This window comes from Haliotis rufescens, unplaced genomic scaffold (genome assembly GCF_023055435.1).
Source record: "Haliotis rufescens isolate VD_foot unplaced genomic scaffold, xgHalRufe1.0.p SCAF_20, whole genome shotgun sequence".
NCBI classification, from domain to species: domain Eukaryota; kingdom Metazoa; phylum Mollusca; class Gastropoda; order Lepetellida; family Haliotidae; genus Haliotis; species Haliotis rufescens.
In genome coordinates, this window is record NW_025963891.1 from 15239434 (window position 1) to 15261527 (window position 22094).

At 46.0% G+C, this 22094-nt stretch overlaps 1 protein-coding gene across 2 annotated transcripts in view; it reads left to right on the forward strand.

Annotated features, from left to right (window-relative positions):
- LOC124132310 (SEC14-like protein 1) overlaps positions 1–22094 on the forward strand; it is a 59125-nt gene that overhangs the window by 31897 nt on the left and 5134 nt on the right. For both annotated transcript variants that reach the window (XM_048400879.1, XM_048400880.1), the window contains exons 5-13: positions 1227–1473; positions 2845–2990; positions 7494–7683; positions 8328–8416; positions 8585–8655; positions 16114–16420; positions 17148–17285; positions 18344–18592; positions 21934–22079. In XM_048400879.1, the coding sequence (XP_048256836.1) occupies positions 1227–1473; positions 2845–2990; positions 7494–7683; positions 8328–8416; positions 8585–8655; positions 16114–16420; positions 17148–17285; positions 18344–18592; positions 21934–22079 (1583 nt within the window). The remainder of the gene's footprint in view (positions 1–1226; positions 1474–2844; positions 2991–7493; positions 7684–8327; positions 8417–8584; positions 8656–16113; positions 16421–17147; positions 17286–18343; positions 18593–21933; positions 22080–22094) is intronic.

Consider the following 22094-nt stretch of genomic DNA (forward strand, 5'->3'; position numbering starts at 1 on the left):
CACTGACTGTTACATTGGTGATATAACCTTCTTCATTCTGCCTGAACAACAGCCACTGACTGTTACATTGGTGATATAACCTTCTTCATTCTGCCTGAACAACAGTCACTTACTGTTACATTAGTGATATAACCTTCTTCATTCTGCCTTAACAACAGTCACTGACTGTTACATTGGTGATATAACCTTCTTCATTCTGCCTTAACAACAGTCACTGACTGTTACATTGGTGATATAACCTTCTTCATTCTGCCTTAACAACAGTCACTGACTGTTACATTGGTCATATAACCTTCTTCATTCTGCCTTAACAACAGTCACTGACTGTAACATTTGTGATATAACCTTCTTCATTCTGCCTTAACAACAGTCACTGACTGTTACATTAGTGATATAACATACTTCACACTGCTTAGGTCATATTGCAAATGTTGAAATATGTGGCCAGTCAGTTACCATGGTTACTGTTGTATAAAACATACAGCCTGTATTGAAAATATACATCTTGAAATAAGATTTTCTACTACTGGCAATAGGGACCAAGGATCGAGCTCGGTATAAAATGCAGTTAACTGACAGCTTTTCTTAGGCATCGCATTGTATATTATTAATGCTTAACAGTGTGCAGAGAACAAGACCCTGATACAGCTTTAAACAAGCCACATAGGGATCACTATAACCATGTATACTGTTATGCAGTATTTGTGAGTGCATGATATGGAGTTTTAGCGAGGTTACAATAAAAAGACTTGCATTGTTTTGGTATCGGGATACTTTATTTGTTTTATTAAATTGAAAATAATTCAAACACAGTGCGCCATCATGGGCACGATTTGAAAATTGAATGCGCCAATGATGCAGTGACTCAGCAAAGAATGAACTCTGCCAATCCCAATCAATGGTGTATTTCAGTTTTGGCTGGACATACATTCACTGTGACAGCAATAGAAACTAACCTGTGTCAGTCAATAGTGACTGTATTGGAACAATTGAAATTTCTTTGAGAATATTGTTTCTAGCATGTCTAATGCTTGTGTAAAAATGCAACCGTGTTGTAAACAATTGAAATATCTTTGAGAATACTGATTCTAACATGTCTAATGCTTGTGTAAAAATGTAACCGTGTTGGAAACAATTGAAATATCTTTGAGAAGATTGATTCTAACATGTCTAATGATTGTGTAAATACATAACACATTTACAATGTTTCTAACTGTTGTCCCCAGGGTAAGGAGGTGATTGAGTATTACATCAACGAGCTGTTGTCTCAGGGCATCACCCACATTCCCCCTTGGAACGACCCCAAGCTGAAGGCAGCCACAGTGGAGGATGCCCCATCTCAGGACAGTGGCTTACGGAGTCGCTCCGACAGCGTCAGCAGCCAGCACAGCCAACACAGCCAGGCCAGCCTCATCCTGGGGGCCACTGCTGCCACCATACACAGAGGCAGCATTTCATCCCCCGACTCAGAAGGTAACGTGTTCATGGCAGGAAATAATCTGTAGTCATAAACATATATAGAATATGTAGTGAAGTATGTAAATATGGGTGAAAATCAAGTCTCCGAAAGGCATTTAGACGTGCATCTTCCAGAGGCAATGGAGTTAACTGACTTTAAAAGTCAAGTTTCCACCCTTGCTGAACTAGGCTGGAATTCCTGGGCTCAATTGTAGCACCACCAGTGGTTATTACGAGTTATTCTTTTATATAAGCCTCTCCTATGGATCAATCAGATTCCACCTCACGTATCACTTGCATTTGTTTCAAACAAAATGGTGGCGCCCAGTCAAGACGATCTGATCGATAATCAAGATTTATATTGTGATGAAATGGGTTTTACATCGCGAAGGGCATCAAATCACGTGAGCATCTTGATAAAAAACATGAAAAGACTTGGAAAGTTCTGTTGACAACGAGTTGGTGGTGCACATGCTTTGCACATGTTGCAAATCATGCAATCGACCGAAATCTGCACAACAGTTTACTTACCGGATTTCGATTTGAGTTGACTATGCATAGACTCGTTAGTCCAACCAACATGTAATTCCATTATACCAGCCTAGTTCAGCAAGGGTGAAAACTGGACTATTATGGTCAGTTAACACCCTTGCCTCAGGATGATGTTAGAAGTGATACACATAAGGAAGAGAATTTATTTAATGTCAACTTCTTTAATTACGTGTTAAGTGTTGGCTTCTCTTTGTCCATTGCTAATTATCTACAGCGCCAATTATCTATTGGCTCCCCATGTTACGTTTCCACCTTTGTTATCTTATAACTTTTGTTGTTTTTACAGGTACATATATATGTTCTCTGCCTCATAGGATTTATTCACCTGATGAAGGAGTATGTATATACTCTGTAAAGAAGTTGAAGTTGACATCCATAAATTCTCTACCTTATCATTGCTTATGGATGAAAATGTTATTCACTGTGAAGAATTTGTCTTGGGAAATTTGCAATAGTTGAAGTTTAAGAGCTCATGATAAGTTTCATGGTGCCCCCATGGTGATTCCAGGGCAGGTCCCCAGTACCTTGTCACAAGAGATCTCACAGTTGGTTACAGCGTGTGACCTGGCTATCCAGCCTCCCTGTGTTGGACCCATAACCAGAAGAAATGTAGTATTGAAGTACCACACTGATTACAGTCTGTGGCTTTTGCGACTAGTCCCAAGGCCAAAGTCTAGTCATTTTCTGTTCGGTCAAGGAAGGTCAGCTAAAAAAAGTCCATACAATAACACTAAAATGTACCAAACATTATGCCAAGAGCCAAGTTGGATCGATTAGACCCAAAAGTATTTAGCACGGACTGTGATTATGATGATAATATGCCCCTTGTTGTAGTGACAGAGGTGCGAGTGCCCCCGGTGGAGCCACGCGGCAAGCTAGACGACGACTACATCCAGCGGTTCCTGGGCGCTCTAACACCAGTAGAGGAGAGTCAACTTATCAGACTCCGACAGTGGCTCCAGAAAACACACAAGGGGAAGGTACAGGCTTATGCCGTTAGTCTTTATTAATTGGATCACAGATATGCCATCCCCATTTATGACGCTGTATCAGAGCAATAACCTTGACTGCAACATGAAACCCTATTTCACCCCACAGCAGGACAGGTCTCCAAGTACCTCATACTTTTCATAATAGCACCTGAAATTGGGATCAGTTAGTTGCAATGGGTGACCTGTATGATCCTGTGTAATGTGTCACCTGTATGATCCTGAGATGTGTGACCTGTATGATCCTGAGATGTATGACCTGTATGATCCTGTGATGTGTGACGTGTATGATCCTATGATGTGTGACGTGTATGATCCTATGATGTGTGACCTGTATGATCAAGTGTAATGTGTGACCTGTATGATCCTGTGATGTGTCACCTGTGTGATGTGTGACCTGTATGATCCTGTGATGTGTCACCTGTGTGATGTGTGACCTGTATGATCCTGTGATGTGTGACCTGTATGATCCTGTGTGATGTGTGACCTGTGTGATCCTGTGTGATATGTGACCTGTATGATCCTGTGATGTGTGACCTGTATGATCCTGTGATCTGTGACCTGTATGATCCTGTGATCTGTGACCTGTGTGATGTGTGACCTGTATGATCCTGTGATGTGTCACCTGTATGATTCTGTGATGTGTGACCTGTATGATCCTGTGATCTGTGACCTGTATGATCCTGTGTGATGTGTAACCTGTATGATCCTGTGATGTGTCACCTGTATGATTCTGTGATGTGTGACCTGTATGATCCTGTGATGTGTGACCTGTATGATCATGTGATGTGTGACCTGTATGATCCTGTGATGTGTGACCTGTATGATCCTGTGATGTGTGACCTGTATGATCCTGTGATGTGTAACCTGTATGTTCCTGTGATGTGTCACCTGTATGATCCTGTGATGTGTCGCCTGTGTGATGTGTTACCTGTATGATCCTGTGATGTGTGATCCTGTGATGTGTGACCTGTATGATCCTGTGATGTGTGACCTGTATGATCCTGTGATGTGTGACCTGTATGATCCTGTGATGTGTCACCTGTGTGATGTGTGACCTGTATGATCCTGTGATGTGTCACCTATGTGATGTGTCACCTGTATGATCCTGTGATGTGTCACCTGTGTGATGTGTCACCTGTATGATCCTGTGATGTGTCACCTGTTTGATCCTGTGTCATGTGCCACTTGTGTTATGTTGGTCCTGTATGATCCTGTGTCATGTGTCGCCAGTATGATCCTTACATGTGTGACCTGTGTGATGTGTGACCTGTATGATCCTGTGATGTGTGACCTGTATGATCCTGTGATGTGTTACCTGTGTGATGTGTCACCTGTATGATCCTGTGATGTGTCACCTGTGTGATGTGTCACCTGTATGATCCTGTGATGTGTCACCTGTATGATCCTGTGATGTGTCACCTGTATGATCCTGTGATGTGTCACCTGTATGATCCTGTGATGTGTTACCTGTGTGATGTGTGACCTGTATGATCCTGTGATGTGTCACCTGTGTGATGTGTCACCTGTATGATCCCGTGATGTGTCACCTGTATGATCCTGTGTCATGTGTCGCCAGTATGGTCCTTTCATGTGTCACCTGTGTGATGTGTGACCTGTATGATCCTGTGATGTGTTACCTGTGTGATGTGTCACCTGTATGATCCTGTGATGTGTCACCTGTGTGATGTGTCACCTGTATGATCCTGTGATGTGTTACCTGTGTGATGTGTCACCTGTATGATCCTGTGATGTGTGACCTGTATGATCCTGTGTCATGTGTCGCCAGTATGATCCTTTCATGTGTCACCTGTGTGATGTGTGACCTGTATGATCCTGTGATGTGTGACCTGTATGATCCTGTGATGTGTTACCTGTGTGATGTGTCACCTGTATGATCCTGTGATGTGTCACCTGTGTGATGTGTCACCTGTATGATCCTGTGATGTGTCACCTGTATGATCCTGTGATGTGTCACCTGTATGATCCTGTGATGTGTTACCTGTGTGATGTGTGACCTGTATGATCCTGTGATGTGTCACCTGTGTGATGTGTCACCTGTATGATCCTGTGATGTGTCACCTGTGTGATGTGTCACCTGTATGATCCTGTGATGTGTCACCTGTATGATCCTGTGATGTGTCACCTGTATGATCCTGTGATGTGTTACCTGTGTGATGTGTGACCTGTATGATCCTGTGATGTGTCACCTGTGTGATGTGTCACCTGTATGATCCCGTGATGTGTCACCTGTATGATCCTGTGTCATGTGTCGCCAGTATGGTCCTTTCATGTGTAACCTGTGTGATGTGTGACCTGTATGATCCTGTGATGTGTTACCTGTGTGATGTGTCACCTGTATGATCCTGTGATGTGTCACCTGTGTGATGTGTCACCTGTATGATCCTGTGATGTGTTACCTGTGTGATGTGTCACCTGTATGATCCTGTGATGTGTGACCTGTATGATCCTGTGTCATGTGTGACCTGTATGATCCTGTGATGTGTTACCTGTGTGATGTGTCACCTGTATGATCCTGTGATGTGTCACCTGTGTGATGTGTCACCTGTATGATCCTGTGATGTGTCACCTGTATGATCCTGTGATGTGTCACCTGTATGATCCTGTGATGTGTCACCTGTATGATCCTGTGATGTGTTACCTGTGTGATGTGTGACCTGTATGATCCTGTGATGTGTCACCTGTGTGATGTGTCACCTGTATGATCCCGTGATGTGTCACCTGTATGATCCTGTGTCATGTGTCGCCAGTATGGTCCTTTCATGTGTCACCTGTGTGATGTGTGACCTGTATGATCCTGTGATGTGTTACCTGTGTGATGTGTCACCTGTATGATCCTGTGATGTGTCACCTGTGTGATGTGTCACCTGTATGATCCTGTGATGTGTTACCTGTGTGATGTGTCACCTGTATGATCCTGTGATGTGTGACCTGTATGATCCTGTGTCATGTGTCGCCAGTATGATCCTTTCATGTGTCACCTGTGTGATGTGTGACCTGTATGATCCTGTGATGTGTGACCTGTATGATCCTGTGATGTGTTACCTGTGTGATGTGTCACCTGTATGATCCTGTGATGTGTCACCTGTGTGATGTGTCACCTGTATGATCCTGTGATGTGTCACCTGTATGATCCTGTGATGTGTCACCTGTATGATCCTGTGATGTGTTACCTGTGTGATGTGTGACCTGTATGATCCTGTGATGTGTCACCTGTGTGATGTGTCACCTGTATGATCCTGTGATGTGTCACCTGTGTGATGTGTCACCTGTATGATCCTGTGATGTGTCACCTGTATGATCCTGTGATGTGTCACCTGTATGATCCTGTGATGTGTTACCTGTGTGATGTGTGACCTGTATGATCCTGTGATGTGTCACCTGTGTGATGTGTCACCTGTATGATCCCGTGATGTGTCACCTGTATGATCCTGTGTCATGTGTCGCCAGTATGGTCCTTTCATGTGTAACCTGTGTGATGTGTGACCTGTATGATCCTGTGATGTGTTACCTGTGTGATGTGTCACCTGTATGATCCTGTGATGTGTCACCTGTGTGATGTGTCACCTGTATGATCCTGTGATGTGTTACCTGTGTGATGTGTCACCTGTATGATCCTGTGATGTGTGACCTGTATGATCCTGTGTCATGTGTCGCCAGTATGATCCTTTCATGTGTCACCTGTGTGATGTGTCACCTGTATGATCCTGTGATGTGTCACCTGTGTGATGTGTCACCTGTATGATCCTGTGATGTGTCACCTGTATGATCCTGTGTCATGTGTCGCCAGTATGATCCTTTCATGTGTCACCTGTGTGATGTGTGACCTGTATGATCCTGTGATGTGTTACCTGTGTGATGTGTCACCTGTATGATCCTGTGATGTGTCACCTGTGTGATGTGTCACCTGTATGATCCTGTGATGTGTGACCTGTATGATCCTGTGATGTGTCACCTGTATGATCCTGTGCTGTGTCACCTGTATGATCCTGCGATGTGTCACCTGTATGATCCTGTGATGTGTGACCTGTATGATCCTGTGATGTGTGACCTGTATGATCCTGTGATGTGTCACCTGTATGATCCTGCGATGTGTCACCTGTATGATCCTGTGATGTGTGACCTGTATGATCCTGTGATGTGTGACCTGTATGATCCTGTCAGTGTGTAATGTGTTGGACTGTGGCATTGAACAACATTCACTTACTACATGAGTCATGAGTTGCTTTAAAAGTAGTTTAAATGCCTCTATGTATGTATGTATAGTTTTGATGTGTATGAAAATATAATGAACATACAACATGTAAAAAGGCGGGGTTTTTTAACGATATTTGTATTTTAACTCACGTCTATGTTTGGTGTTAGAGCTGTAATGACAATCTATTAAATACTGATAGACTGTTGTCAAACAATGTGATTTTGTTTCTATAGATTTTGATATAGTCCTAACCATGTGGTTCATTCTTCACCCAGATCCCCAAAGATGCCCATATACTGAGGTTTCTGCGAGCACGGGACTTCAACGTGGAGAAAGCCCGTGAGATGCTGGTGCACTCGCTAGCATGGAGGAAGTTACACAATATCGACAGGCTATTAGACACATACGAAATACCTCCAGTCATCAAGAAATACTACCCTGGTGGATGGCATTACTGTGATAAAGGTACACACCAACTGCGTGTCACTTAAAACTTTGTGGCGAGATAACAGATTGTCATATGCATTGAGACATTGTTTAACTCCAAGTCAATAATCTTGAAAATTTATTTGAAACAATGTAAGTTTTATGGTCATAATGGAATTCCTATCAGAACTATGGTATTTTATCAACACTGTCTCAAAGTAGGGACAAGGCAACATATACCGTATTCGACGTAATAAGCGCCCGGGGCGCTCTCAAAATTAGACATAGGAGGCTCTTATTAGAATATTATTTTGGTGAAAAAAAACATAGATGAAAGATAAATTTCGTTGTTTTTGCTGACAGCCTGAAGTGTTTATATGCGACAGATTTATTTTTCCAGAATTTAATTGCCCATAATTGAGGGTGTATATAACACACGAGTGCTTATTATACGCGAATAAATAAGTCCTTTGTACATTGATCAATCTGAAGGGATGCAAATTGGGCTTGTTCACTAGCCAATATATCAGCAAATATCGCCGTGGGCACTTATTAGAGCGGGGCGCTTATTACGTCGAATACGGTACTTGATTATCCCAGGTCTACAGTATATTAAGAGTCTAAGTTACAGAAGTTGGTCCTGAATCAAGCCATTTTCTCACTGATTGCCTCATTTCTTCCAGAGGATCGCCCGTTGTACATTCTGAGAATGGGTCAGATGGATGTAAAGGGCTTGATGAAGTCAGTAGGGGAAGAAGCTATTCTGCGACATGTGAGTATAATTATGTAGGAGACTTTATGGTATTTTTAGCCTTATGCAGTACATGAAAGAATAAAGGAGCTGAACTCGATTTTTAAAAAAGTAGTCTGGAGTCGTGCTTACATGCATAGCATCTAACAGTCCCTACAGTATATTTACAGTGTTGCCTTGACACTTCAGGTTTTGTATGTGAATGAAGAAGGTTTGAGGAGAGCTGCACATGCCACGTCAAAACGGGGACACCCAGTCAGGTAAATATCACCTTGTGTAGGATGAAGATTGGATGGGGCTCCCAGTCAGGTAGATATCAGCATGTGTATGAACAAGATTTGACGGGGCACCCAGTCAGGTAGATATCAGCTTGTGTGTGATGAAGATTGGATGGGGCTCCCAGTCAGGTAGATATCAGCATGTGTATGATCAAGATTAGACGGGGCACCCAGTCAGGTAGATATCACCTTGTGTAGGATGAAGATTGGATGGGGCTCCCAGTCAGGTAGATATCAGCATGTGTATGATCAAGATTAGACGGGGCACCCAGTCAGGTAGATATCACCTTGTGTAGGATGAAGATTGGATGGGGCTCCCAGTCAGGTAGATATCAGCATGTGTATGATCAAGATTAGACGGGGCACCCAGTCAGGTAAATATCACCTTGTGTAGGATGAAGATTGGATGGGGCTTCCAGTCAGGTAGATATCACCTTGTGTAGGATGAAGATTGGATGGGGCACCCAGTCAGGTAGATATCACCTTGTGTAGGATGACGATTGGATGGGGCTCCCAGGCAGGAAGATATCAGCATGTGTATGATCAAGATTAGACGGGGCACCCGGCAGTGGTGGGGATTCTAGGGTAGAACATGACCTGGAATGAAGACAGTGGTTTGAAGAAGAGACACAAGTTACTACTGTTACATGAAAGATCAGTGTGAATAAGTCATCACTCTATTGACCACTAGTTTACCTTGCCTAACGCCGCTAGTTTTACAGGCTGCCATGATATAGCTGTAATATTGCTGCCTATGATGCTGCCTAATGCATCACCCACACACTCTCTGCCTCTCCGCGATCAGCTCAAGGCCAGCTGTCAGGCTACTAAGAGATAGGAGGCTGATGGGGGACTCAACAGCTTAAGCCCAATCTTGGTCTCGACATTGTAATGAGTTCCACATGTGAAAGTGAGACAGTCTCTGTGTGTCATCTTCAGCTGCTCAACTGAACTGCTTCAAAATTTGGATTAGTGGTCAAACAACATGATTGAACGTCTTGAAGCGTGCTAGGACTGTCTATTTCTTTGAGGCTATTTCTCAATTTATCAATTTTGAGAGTACTTTCCATGAGCGAATGTATGCAACTGAAAAGAAGTTAAAGAACACCCGATCCTTTCATATTACGATACAGACTAAATATGGTCATGTAAATATTATCAGTAGGGTGTTTCCCGACTCACGTCAGTAAGGATGTATTATTTTCAGTTAGCATGGCAAATGTTATTCTCACAAAGTGTTTTGAAAACTGTTCTTCTTACTAATTGAATTTCTTAACTTATCCTGCATTACTCCGTATTGCATTTACTGCTATATTTGACAGAGAGACGAACTGTGTGAGATCCAGCTGCTGAAGAAAGTTGTCCCAACCAGCCCAGGAGGCAGCGCCCTCTCACAGTCGGCACGTGACCCGGAAGTCATGACGTCACACCAAAAGACATAACTGCTTTGTCACCTCCACGGACGGACGTACTTTGTATCCCTTGTGGAAATTAAAGCTTATTATTTGTTTTTTATATTTTGCGTGTTTCTACATTCATTATATGCTGCTACATTGTTACCTGTTATGGGCCGTGACCTTAGGGTCTTCCCATTCGTAAATTGTAACGTTTATCGCTCGTCTGTGGCTCACGTCACAGTAATTTACGGGCGCAATGTTGTTCCCGCCATTTTGTTTTCTTTCCCGCCATTTTGGCCATTCACCACGTGGCCACGTAATGTCGTGTTCTGCGTTTTGAATTCTCTCTTTGGCTTGGGTAATACATTACATTTATGTATGTTGTTTTGGTGTGCTTAAAGCCTTGCCTTTTCGCTACCTCTAAGCGTAATTGTTTCTTCTCATAAACTTCAATATAATACGAAGTTTATGAGTAACATTATGTCTCCCGTACTCTGTGGTTTTGCCACATGGTTACGTGTTTGCTTAAGGCTTTGCCTTTTCGCTCCCTTTTAGCATACTTGTTTATCTCATAAACTTTAATAAAATATACTGTTTTTGAGTTACTTTATGCTTCCCATACTTTGTGATTGGCCACACATTATGCTTCCCGCACTTTGTGGCTTTGCCACATAGTTATGTTTTGCTTAAATTCCAGATTTTCTGCCTCGCTGCACTTGTTGCCGCGGGAACAAATCTGGCCTGGGCCGTCCCTTTCTGCCGTGATTGTACGACGCCCTGTACTTTCACAAGGCAGTGCCGATGTTGCAGTCATTCGTCGCTGTGATCCTTCAGCTCATGCGAGTATCCAGGACACACCTCGCTCAACGTGCTCGTCGACCCCCACCTACGTTGACGGCAGCAGCGCTCAGCGGAGCTTCACGGCGGCTCCCAACGTAGAGTCTGCCTCCCATGGCACGACATACGACCGTTCACGGTCTCCTACTCCACTGGCAGCTACAGCGCTCCCAACGTAGAGTCTGCCTCCCATGGCACGACATACGACCGTTCATGGTCTCCTACTCCACCGGCGGCTCCAGCGCTCCCAACGTAGAGTCTGCCTCCCCTGGCACGACATACGACCGTTCACGGTCTCCAACACCGTCAACGCTGATGTCTACGGCGCCCCCGGCGCCTCCGATGTCACGACATACGACCGTTCATGGTCTCCTACTCCACCGGCGGCTCCAGCGCTCCCAACGTAGAGTCTGCCTCCCATGGCACGACATACGACCTTTCACGGTCTCCTACTCCACTGGCGGCTCCAGCGCTCCCAACGTAGAGTCTGCCTCCCATGGCACGACATACGACCGTTCATGGTCTCCTACTCCACCGGCGGCTCCAGCGCTCCCAACGTAGAGTCTGCCTCCCCTGGCACGACATACGACCGTTCACGGTCTCCAACACCGTCAACGCTGATGTCTACGGCGCCCCCGGCGCCTCCGATGTCTCGGCGCCTCTGATGACACGGCGCTCCCGGCGCCTCTGATGACACGGCGCCTCCGATGACTCGGCGCCTCCGATGACTCGGCGCCTCTGATGACACGGCGCCTCTGATGTCTCGGCGCCTCTGATGACTCGGCGCCTCTGATGACACGGCGCTCCCGACGCCTCCGATGTCCCAGCGCCTCCGATGACTCGGTGCTCCCGGCGCCTCCGATGACTCGGCGCTTCCGATGACTCGGCGCCGCTGATGTCTCGGCGCTCAACAAGCTTCATGACTTGTTCATGACAAGCTGATGACTCGGCGCTCCCGGCGCCTCCGATGACTCGGCGCCTCTGATGACTCGGCGCCGCTGATGTCTCCGCGCTCCGGCGCCTCCGCATCCTCTGATGTCTTCGGCGCTCAACAAGCTTCAGATCAACAAGCTTTATCAAGCTCAGATCAACGAGCCGACCATCCGATCTTCTACTGCGGCTTAAGGGGCACCATCGGCAATCGCCTCCCCGGCGCCACTGCCCTCTTCTCTTGCTGCCGTCTCATAACTCGTCACACGGAGAAGCATGGTGAAACAACTGTCGCCGCTCCTGTCGCTACTCTCCCGTCGGTCTTCGGGATCGTGACTATCGTTCTACTTCCTGGATGGAATCATTTCAACCAATAGACAGTTGGTCTGATTCAACTTGCCCACTGAGACGTTATCCATAATCACGTCGTTTAAAGCGCAATGATTCCGGAGAGATGACCTGCGGGTTTCCATCGAAACAGAGCGTCATGTGAACAGCGTCTGTATCAGATTCGACGACGACATCCACTTACAAAGAGTTTACTTCGTCGACATCGCAGACATCAACGCTGTTCTACCCTACCCCAGCGCCAGCGTTCCTGAGAGAGACTCTTCCTCGGCGCTCCCCGGGTTTTCCACGACGCCCATGGGGTTCCGTGTTTTATCGCAAAACTCGGGTACACCACTTGATCGTCTCTCACACAGTTCATTGAGGATTGTCTGTGTGTGGAGTTTGCACCTCAGTTCCGACTCAAGGCGGTTTTCTCGGCTACTGCGCAGAGTGATTTACATGTCACGTGTCAAGTACTCGGACTGTCAACAACTCCGACCGGATTTAGGTCAACTTGCCATGTATTTCTACAGATTGGTTTCCATGTCTACCTGTACGCTTGGTGATACCACTCAACCAGGCGCCTGTCGCAGTCCATCCATGCACGGATGTTGGAAACAATAGACCTCCTCTACCAACACGGCTGTCACGAGGAACCTTGTTTCATCAACCCTTCGCTATAAGAACGATAGCGCCTATAGGCATTCAAGGGATGGAAAAGATCGCCTTCCTTCGTCCGGTTTGATCTTTTCGACTACGACACCTTCCTATCTTCCGCCTTGACTACCGGACACAGTGTCGATTTGATACTTAAAGTCCCTCGGCCGTCCCACTGACCCCTGTTGCATACCTGCCTCGTATCGTGTTGTCGTCCTCCATCGTCACCTCGATATAAGAACAGGAGTACTTATACGCCGCTTCAGGGATGAAAGCGATCTCATTACTTCGTGCAATGGCCATATTGCCTCGACTTCCTACTACCCGGTTACGTCGATGCCCCGGCGGTCGATTGTGAAGCTGGTTTACTTCGTCTACTTGAGGTTGGCTCGCAGGCGATCACACCTTTTTCCGAATCGTACCGACGGTACGCAATCGCAGACCCCTGTTGCTGACTACCTCCCCTGCCACCTTGTCAGTGGCTAGTGGCCCACGCCAGCCCACATTGTGACCACCTGTGATCCAGAGATCAACACCATAGGCACAGCAACAGCCTCGAGATAAATGCTTATCCAGGACGGCACTTGCTGACAGTGCATTCTCGGTCACGCCCTGTTGATCGTGTCCACTGACTACATCACCGTAGTGTGGTGTTTGCGGACCCAGAGTTCTCGCCCCTCTCCCGGCGCTACAAACTCGACCGGCGCCCCCGAGAATCACAATCTTCGGCGTTCCAGGCGCCTCAAGCTCTCCGACGCCTCACGCTCTCCGGCGCCTCGGGCCAGACTATTTGAAACGGTCGACACCCCAAGGCTAGAACTGTTTGCATCATATCTGAATGTGGCCAGCAGTCGTCTTCCATTCCACCTGTGCCGGATACGACCACTGTGGCAGTCGAAGCCTTCCATCGTTCCTGAGAAGGCTTACGCGCGTACGCTTTTCCGACTCCGGTTCTCCCTCCCACGGTTCTTCAGAGATCCAGGCCACTCGACCCCTGCCATTGACTTTGGTCTCGCCTTATTGGTCAGCCAGAAGTTGGGTTATCGACCTCCGAAACATAGCCAGAGACAACCCCTGGAACTTCCGGTGTGGTCCAACCACACGGTCTGTTGCCACACCCTCATACCCTCATGTTATCGTCTGCACGCCTGACACACATGCAGAAAGCCAAGGGCTATTCGGCTAGAGCGACCAAGGCTATTGCTTCAGCCCACCGTCCATCTACAGGGGGACTGTATGCTGATAAATGATGCTTGTTCCAGGCATTTTGTTCTGACAAACACCAGGATCCGATGACAGCGTCACCGCAGATTCTGGATCAGTTCCTTCTGTACTTGTGTAGCACCCGTCGGTTGAAGGGCTTACCACCCCCACATACCTGGTCGCCATCTACTCCGTTCTGGCCATCCCGGACGATCGGAGAAAGACGAAAATTCCCGACCTACGGGCCTGGCTGCGCTCGTTCAGTCTTGAAGACCTGAATACCAAGTTCGGACCGCCTGCGTTGGATCTGAATGTGGTCTTCAACGCCCTTCGAACCACTCCCCTCGTCTTCCTTCTACGACCTTAAGTAGAAGACGGGTGTTTCTACTGGTTTTGACTACTGCCGCTCGAGTCCATGTACAGCACGCCCTCGACGTCTCCCATGCCCGGTTCGAATGCGGTACCCAGGGCACCGTTCATCATGGACCGTACTGGGACGTCAGCGTAAAGACTCAACTCCCAGGACAGCCTGATAGATCATTCCTTGTCCCCTCCCCCCTCGTCCAGTGTGGGTGCCGAGGATGAGGATGAGCGTCATTATGCCCAGTAAGGGCACTGAAGGTTATTCTACGATCTAAAGACTGCCGCAAGTCTAGGAAACACCTTTTTCTGCAGGTCTCCCCTTCGTCGCTGTCGTTGGTCAGCCGGAAAACTTTTCCCTGTGGCTCCGGGCGGTCATCCTTAAAGCGTATGAGCCGCCGGATTGGACCCTCCCCCCAAAGGCTATTACCTGAAAAAAAATGAGATCAGGGCGATCGTATTTACACTGGTTCTTCACGGTATACTGTTCCATCCCGTCGTTCAGGGAAGCCTGTTCGTGGCGATCGGACACCGCCTTCACCAACCACTACTTCCGTGATGTAGCCTTGAAAGTTGTCGCCGGCGTTCACAGTTTTGGTCCCTGGTTGTAGCCCAACAGGTCATCTATCTCCGACGCCACTGATTCTCCGATACCCTGAGTGGGGCCCGTCGACCTCTCTGGTGTTTATCACCCCAGACGAGACGGCTCTCTTGCGTTCCGCATTCGCTCTTAGGTCAGTTTTAGTTTTGGGTTACCCGACTCATTCTATTGCTGTCACCTATCCGGGTTTTACTTTTTGCATCAACTCTCGTTTCCTGACGACAGGAATGGTAGTAGATGTGGACACCGGCGCCGACGCCAACGCCGCTGCTTCTCTGATACCTGAGCGGTGCCCGTCGACCTCCCCGGTGTTCCTTGCCTCCAGCCTAGAGGGCTCTCCTGCGTTTCGCATTCGCTCTTGGGATTGGTCGTAGATTTTGCCGCCGACGCCGCTGATTCTTCGATTCCCCGAGCGGGGCCCGTCGAACTCTCTGGTGTTTATCACCTCAGATTAGAGGGTTCTACTGCGTTTCGCTTTCGCTCTTCGGTAAGTTATATATTTTGGCTACACGCCTCATTGTATTTCGGTTACCTATTCGGGCGTTTCGTTTTTGCATCGACTCTTGTTTCCTGAAGACAGGAATGGTCGTAGATGTTCCGGTCATCACTTGTATGCGGTGCGGATTCATCGTACCTTGACGAGGGTTTAATATGGTTCACATCTGCAGGTATGCCCACCGGCCAAGCCGTCTGATAAAGATGCAATACGGAGTAATGCAGGATAAGTTAAAAAATTTAGTAAAATCTAAATATTTTTTACATTTGTATACTTATCCTGCATTACGAAGTCTAAGTGCCCTCCCTTTCGCTACGCTACCTCCCCACGAAGTTTCAGATGTTATGTTTAAAGCAGTTATGTCTTTTGGTGTGACGTCATGACTTCCGGGTCACGTGCCGACTGTGAGAGGGCGCTGCCTCCTGGGCTGGTTGGGACAACTTTCTTCAGCAGCTGGATCTCACACAGTTCGTCTCTCTGTCAAACATAGCAGTAAATGCAATACGGAGTAATGCAGGATAAGTATACAAATGTAAAAAATATTTAGATTTTACTAAAATTGAGTAATTGGAAAGTGTAAGGTTATTACTGTTGGTCAGATTAGTGACAGCCTTGTTCTTCTGTTCCAGTGCCTGTACGTGTATAGTTGACTTAGACGGACTGAGCATGAGGCATGTATGGCGGCCTGGTGTCCGAGCCCTGCTGCGCATTATCGAGATTGTGGAGGCTAACTACCCTGAGACCATGGGTCGGCTGCTCATTGTACGGGCTCCCCGTGTCTTCCCAGTGTTGTGGACCCTGGTCAGTCCCTTCATTGATGAGAATACCCGCAAAAAGTTCATGATATACGGCGGGAATGACTACCAGAGTGCAGGGGGCCTGGTGGAGTTTATAGACAGCCAATATATTCCAGACTTCCTTGGTGGAGATTGTTTTGTAAGTATATCAAACTCTTAGTGCCATTCAAGTTTAATTGGTCACTATAGTTACAAGTGATTTATCTAGATCTGCTCAGAAGCTGATATCCGACTCCATGTCTGCAGCAAATGTCAGTAACAATTCCCAAGGTGACTTGGATAGCACTGAAAACAAGAACAGTAAATAGGCTTTTCTGCTTAGGTTTATGGTATTGAATTTCGATACAATGTTAAAATGCCTCTGAATTAAGTAAACGTAAGAACTTTGAAATCCCAATTTTTAACAGAATAATGTTTTCCCTAGTTTGCCTGCCAAGAGCACTGAGTTCGGAATCCTAGATAAATCCTTGGTTCCCCATGCTTGTCTTTCTGTGGTAATTCCAGAGAAGAATAGGTCCCCAGTACCCCATGCTTGTCTCATTGTGGTAATTCTGGAGAAAAAAAGGCACCCAGTACCCCATCCCTGTCTCTCTGTGGTAATTCCGGAGAAGAATAGGCCCCCAATACCCCACGTTTGTCTCATTGTCGTGATTCCAGACCAGAATAGGTCCCCAATATCCCATTACCATTCACTCCCTCTGCATCACTTGGAACGGTACCATCTGGATGAACCAGCTTTGGCTGTATTTGTTACAAGCATGTTTTAATAGTTCAGTAGATTGTATTGTTGTGAAAGACTTGAAGTGATAGAGTAGTGTAGTGGTGTTTAAGTTACCAGTACATCATTGTTTGTCATGGTGTTACAGTGCGATGTTCCTGACGGCGGGCTGGTCCCGAAGTCACTTTACCAGGAAGAACTAGTGGACAAGTCTCCAGATGAACCTCCTCTCTCTGTTGACAGTCTCTACCATACTGCTCACGTAGTCAAGGACTACCCACACGAGGTAACAGTGCTGTTAGGTATCATTATACATGAGGATGTCCGCATACGCTTCATGATGGAGTATACAACACAAGGGAAGTGAAAGAACACCCAATTTTTTCATATGACTATAGTTTATCTGTCATGGCACTCTTCTACTGTGTTCTTTGACTTCTTTAGAGTAACTGAGTCAAAATTGTTATGGATGAGCAATTTCTTTATTACACTTGGGCGACGTTTCGGTGTAGATTCTAACACCGTTATCAAGCAAATGATGTACAAACTAGGTATGAGCATGATATATATACATAACAATAGATAGATGTTTACATCAATTACTGTACATCAACCCTATCTCTTGTATAAACTTGTCTTATCATAACTACCTAATCAATCAGTGTACATCAACCTTATCTGTTATATAAACATCTATCTATTGTTATGTATATATATCATGCTCATACCTAGTTTGTACAAACCACCCTCAATCTAAACAAGGCTCTAACTCTAGAAGCAATACTAAACCCACAAAATAAACTAGAAAACTTCAAGGCCTTAGGCGTATTCTTAATAAAAACGGAACTAATAAAACGCATCTAAAAACACAATAACCTACCAAATCAAAATCACATAAACAAACAAACATCCACCATACCCAGCTCCCTTAGTTCTCCTCCCCAATCCCATCGGCATCTATTCCAAATCTCAAAATTCCCAAATTCTATATAAGCAACCCCTAAAACCCCCCTCTTGGGTTGCACAGACCACCTTCGCCCCTTTCGGAAACACATTAAATGGCCTGGCCGGGCCCGTGTGCGAAATACGCATCAGTCGGAAAGCGCACGTTAAATCTCCAAAGTAAGTAAGTAAGTAAGTAGTTTGTACATCATTTGCTTGATAACGGTGTTAGAATCTACACCGAAACGTCGCCCAAGTGTAATAAAGAAATTGCTCATCCATAACAATTTTGACTCAGTTACCATTCCAACTTCTAAATGCCACTCAAAGAAGTTCTTTAGAGTAGTATAAAATAGGTGATGTCATAACAGCATATAACAATGCAAATTTATTGACTTCCAGAAATTGATTCAAGTTCCGCAGAAAGGATGTGTGATAACCTGGGACTTTGACATCCTGAAGGGGGATGTGACGTTTACCGTGTTCCGGTGTCGGGCATCACGCTCCACCGACCCCATCCATCAGCACCATGTGAGCAGCGCCACAGGGGGTATCGGATCTGTTCAGTACATCGACAAAAGCATGGTGGTCGGCGTGGACATCAGCATCATGGAGCCACCCCACATATGTCGGGATGGAGACAGTGTCCAGGTACTCACTCACTGTATGTAGTGTCAGGATGGAGACAGTGTCCAGGTACACACTCACTGTATGTAATGTCGGGATGGAGACAGTGTCCAGGTGCTCACTCACTGTATGTAATGTCAGGATGGAGACAGTGTCCAGGTACACACTCACTGTATGTAATGTCGGGATGGAGACAGTGTCCAGGTACTCACTCACTGTATGTAATGTCGGGATGGAGACAGTGTCCAGGTACACACTCACTGTATGTAATGTCGGGATAGAGACAGTGTCCAGGTACACACTCACTGTATGTAATGTCAGGATGGAGACAGTGTCCAGGTACTCACTCACTGTATGTAATGTCAGGATGGAGACAGTGTCCAGGTACTCACTCACTGTATGTAATGTAAGGATGGAGACAGTGTCCAGGTACTCACTCACTGTATGTAATGTCAGAATGGAGACAGTGTCCAGGGTACTCACTCACTGTATGTAATGTGGGGATGGAGACAGTGTCCAGGTACACACTCACTGTATGTAATGTCGGGATGGAGACAGTGTCCAGGTACACACTCACTGTATGTAATGTCAGGATGGAGACAGTGTCCAGGTACTCACTCACTGTATGTAATGTCGGGATGGAGACAGTGTCCAGGTACACACTCACTGTATGTAATGTCAGGATGGAGACAGTGTCCAGGTACACACTCACTGTATGTAATGTCGGGATAGAGACAGTGTCCAGGTACACACTCACTGTATGTAATGTCGGGATGGAGACAGTGTTCAGGTACTCACTCACTGTATGTAATGTCGGGATGGAGACAGTGTCCAGGTACACACTCACTGTATGTAATGTCAGGATGGAGACAGTGTCCAGGTACTCACTCATTGTATGTAATGTCGGGATGGAGACAGTGTCCAGGTACACACTCACTGTATGTAATGTCGGGATGAAGACAGTGTCCAGGTACACACTCACTGTATGTAATGTCGGGATGGAGACAGTGTCCAGGTACACACTCACTGTATGTAATGTCAGGATAGAGACAGTGTCCAGGTACACACTCACTGTATGTAATGTCGGGATGGAGACAGTGTTCAGGTACTCACTCACTGTATGTAATGTCGGGATGGAGACAGTGTCCAGGTACACACTCACTGTATGTAATGTCAGGATGGAGACAGTGTCCAGGTACACACTCACTGTATGTAATGTTGGGATGGAGACAGTGTCCAGGTACACACTCACTGTATGTAATGTCAGGATGGAGACAGTGTCCAGGTACACACTCACTGTATGTAATGTCGGGATGGAGACAGTGTCCAGGTACACACTCATTGTATGTAATGTCGGGATGGAGACAGTGTCCAGGTACTCACTCACTGTATGTAATGTCGGGATGGAGACAGTGTCCAGGTACTCACTCACTGTATGTAATGTCGGGATGGAGACAGTGTCCAGGTACACACTCATTGTATGTAATGTCGGGATGGAGACAGTATCCAGGTACTCACTCACTGTATGTAATGTCGGGATGGAGACAGTGTCCAGGTACTCACTCACTGTATGTAATGTCAGGATGGAGACAGTGTCCAGGTACACACTCACTGTATGTAATGTCGGGATGGAGACAGTGTCCAGGTACTCACTCACTGTATGTAATGTCGGGATGGAGACAGTGTCCAGGTACACACTCACTGTATGTAATGTCGGGATGGAGACAGTGTCCAGGTACACACTCACTGTATGTAATGTCGGGATGGAGACAGTGTCCAGGTACTCACTCACTGTATGTAATGTCAGGATGGAGACAGTGTCCAGGTTCACACTCACTGTATGTAATGTCGGGATGGAGACAGTGTCCAGGTACTCACTCACTGTATGTAATGTCAGGATGGAGACAGTGTCCAGGTACTCACTCACTGTATGTAATGTCAGGATGGAGACAGTGTCCAGGTACTCACTCACTGTATGTAATGTGGGGATGGAGACAGTGTCCAGGTACTCACTCACTGTATGTAATGTCGGGATGGAGACAGTGTCCAGGTACACACTCACTGTATGTAATGTCAGGATGGAGACAGTGTCCAGGTTCACACTCACTGTATGTAATGTCGGGATGGAGACACTCACCTTCTTTAACATGACTGGATGGAATGAAATTTGAGACTTCACTGGGAATAAATATGACTACAACATACTCATCATTCTCTTAACATAACGAAAGGGAAAATACTAACGATGGCACAAATGTTCAGATTTTTGTTGTCTTTCCCTTATTTCAAACTATTTCCATTTGCATATTTAACCTCCACGACCTGTCTTTGAAGTCCAACGGAGAGCTAGCAATACGGCCACTTTGATATGTAAAGCCATATTGTCATGTACCTCACTGTTTCAGTTGTAGTAGTATATGCATATGATTATGCAAAACAAGTTTTTATATCACGGAAAGGCTTGCCTTTGGATTGTCTGTTCCTATTTTAGAATAAGTGTGTTTGTTTACAAATAAGAGAAAAGTCCAGTTATGTGATACGCCTACACCGGTGTAGTCACTGGAGCAGAAACGGAATAAGGTGAGCAGATCCGAGTGAGCTCGGGGAGTTATTGGCTACTGTCTATCAACATAGCTTTAGAACAGTTGATGTCCTGACTCTTTAAGGTCATCATCACGCTCAGCTTGTATACAAAATGGTGGGGAAATCAAAGTAAATGATGCTCTCTTCTTTCTTTGCTTGCTAGAGTACAGAGTTGTAATTGATCATAAGCATATGTTCTAAAGGTGTGTGTTAACGTTTTATATTTAGTTAGTTTAAATGTGTGGACTGTATGCAGCATGAATTAACAAATAATAAGTTTCCTACTTTCACACTTTTATGGTGGTCAATGAGATCGCAATAGTGCTTGAGTGTGACTGTCAGCATGACGGCACAAGCCACTCTCTGTAGCAGTCTGCATTCCACCCCATTTGTGATACGTCTGTCAACACCATACCTTTGTTTGTCTGGGAGCTGTATGACCCCCTGACTTGCAGTGATGTAACAGTCACATCCCAACTGTTTGTGATCCGTGGTCTGTCAACACAATACCTTTGTTTGTCTGGGAGCTGTATGACCCCCCAGACTTGCAGTGATGTAACAGTCACATCCCAACTGTTTGTGATCCGTGGTCTGTCAACACAATACCTTTGTTTGTCTGGGAGCTGTATGACCCCCCTGACTTGTAGTGATGTAACAGTCACATCCCAACTGTTTGTGATCCGTGGTCTGTCAACACCATACCTTTGTTTGTCTGGGAGCTGTATGACCCCCTGACTTGCAGTGATGTAACAGTCACATCCCAACTGTTTGTGTACATTCAGGGCACACATGTCACCAGCCAGGCAGGTAGCTACATTCTCCAGTGGAAGTACTTCGACTCTGCCAAGGCCAGCTTTGACTTCCCGCTCACCTCTCACAAGTCAAAGGTCATGTACTACACAGAGTTGTTGCCTTCAGAAGCATTCAGGTGAGCCAGCTTACA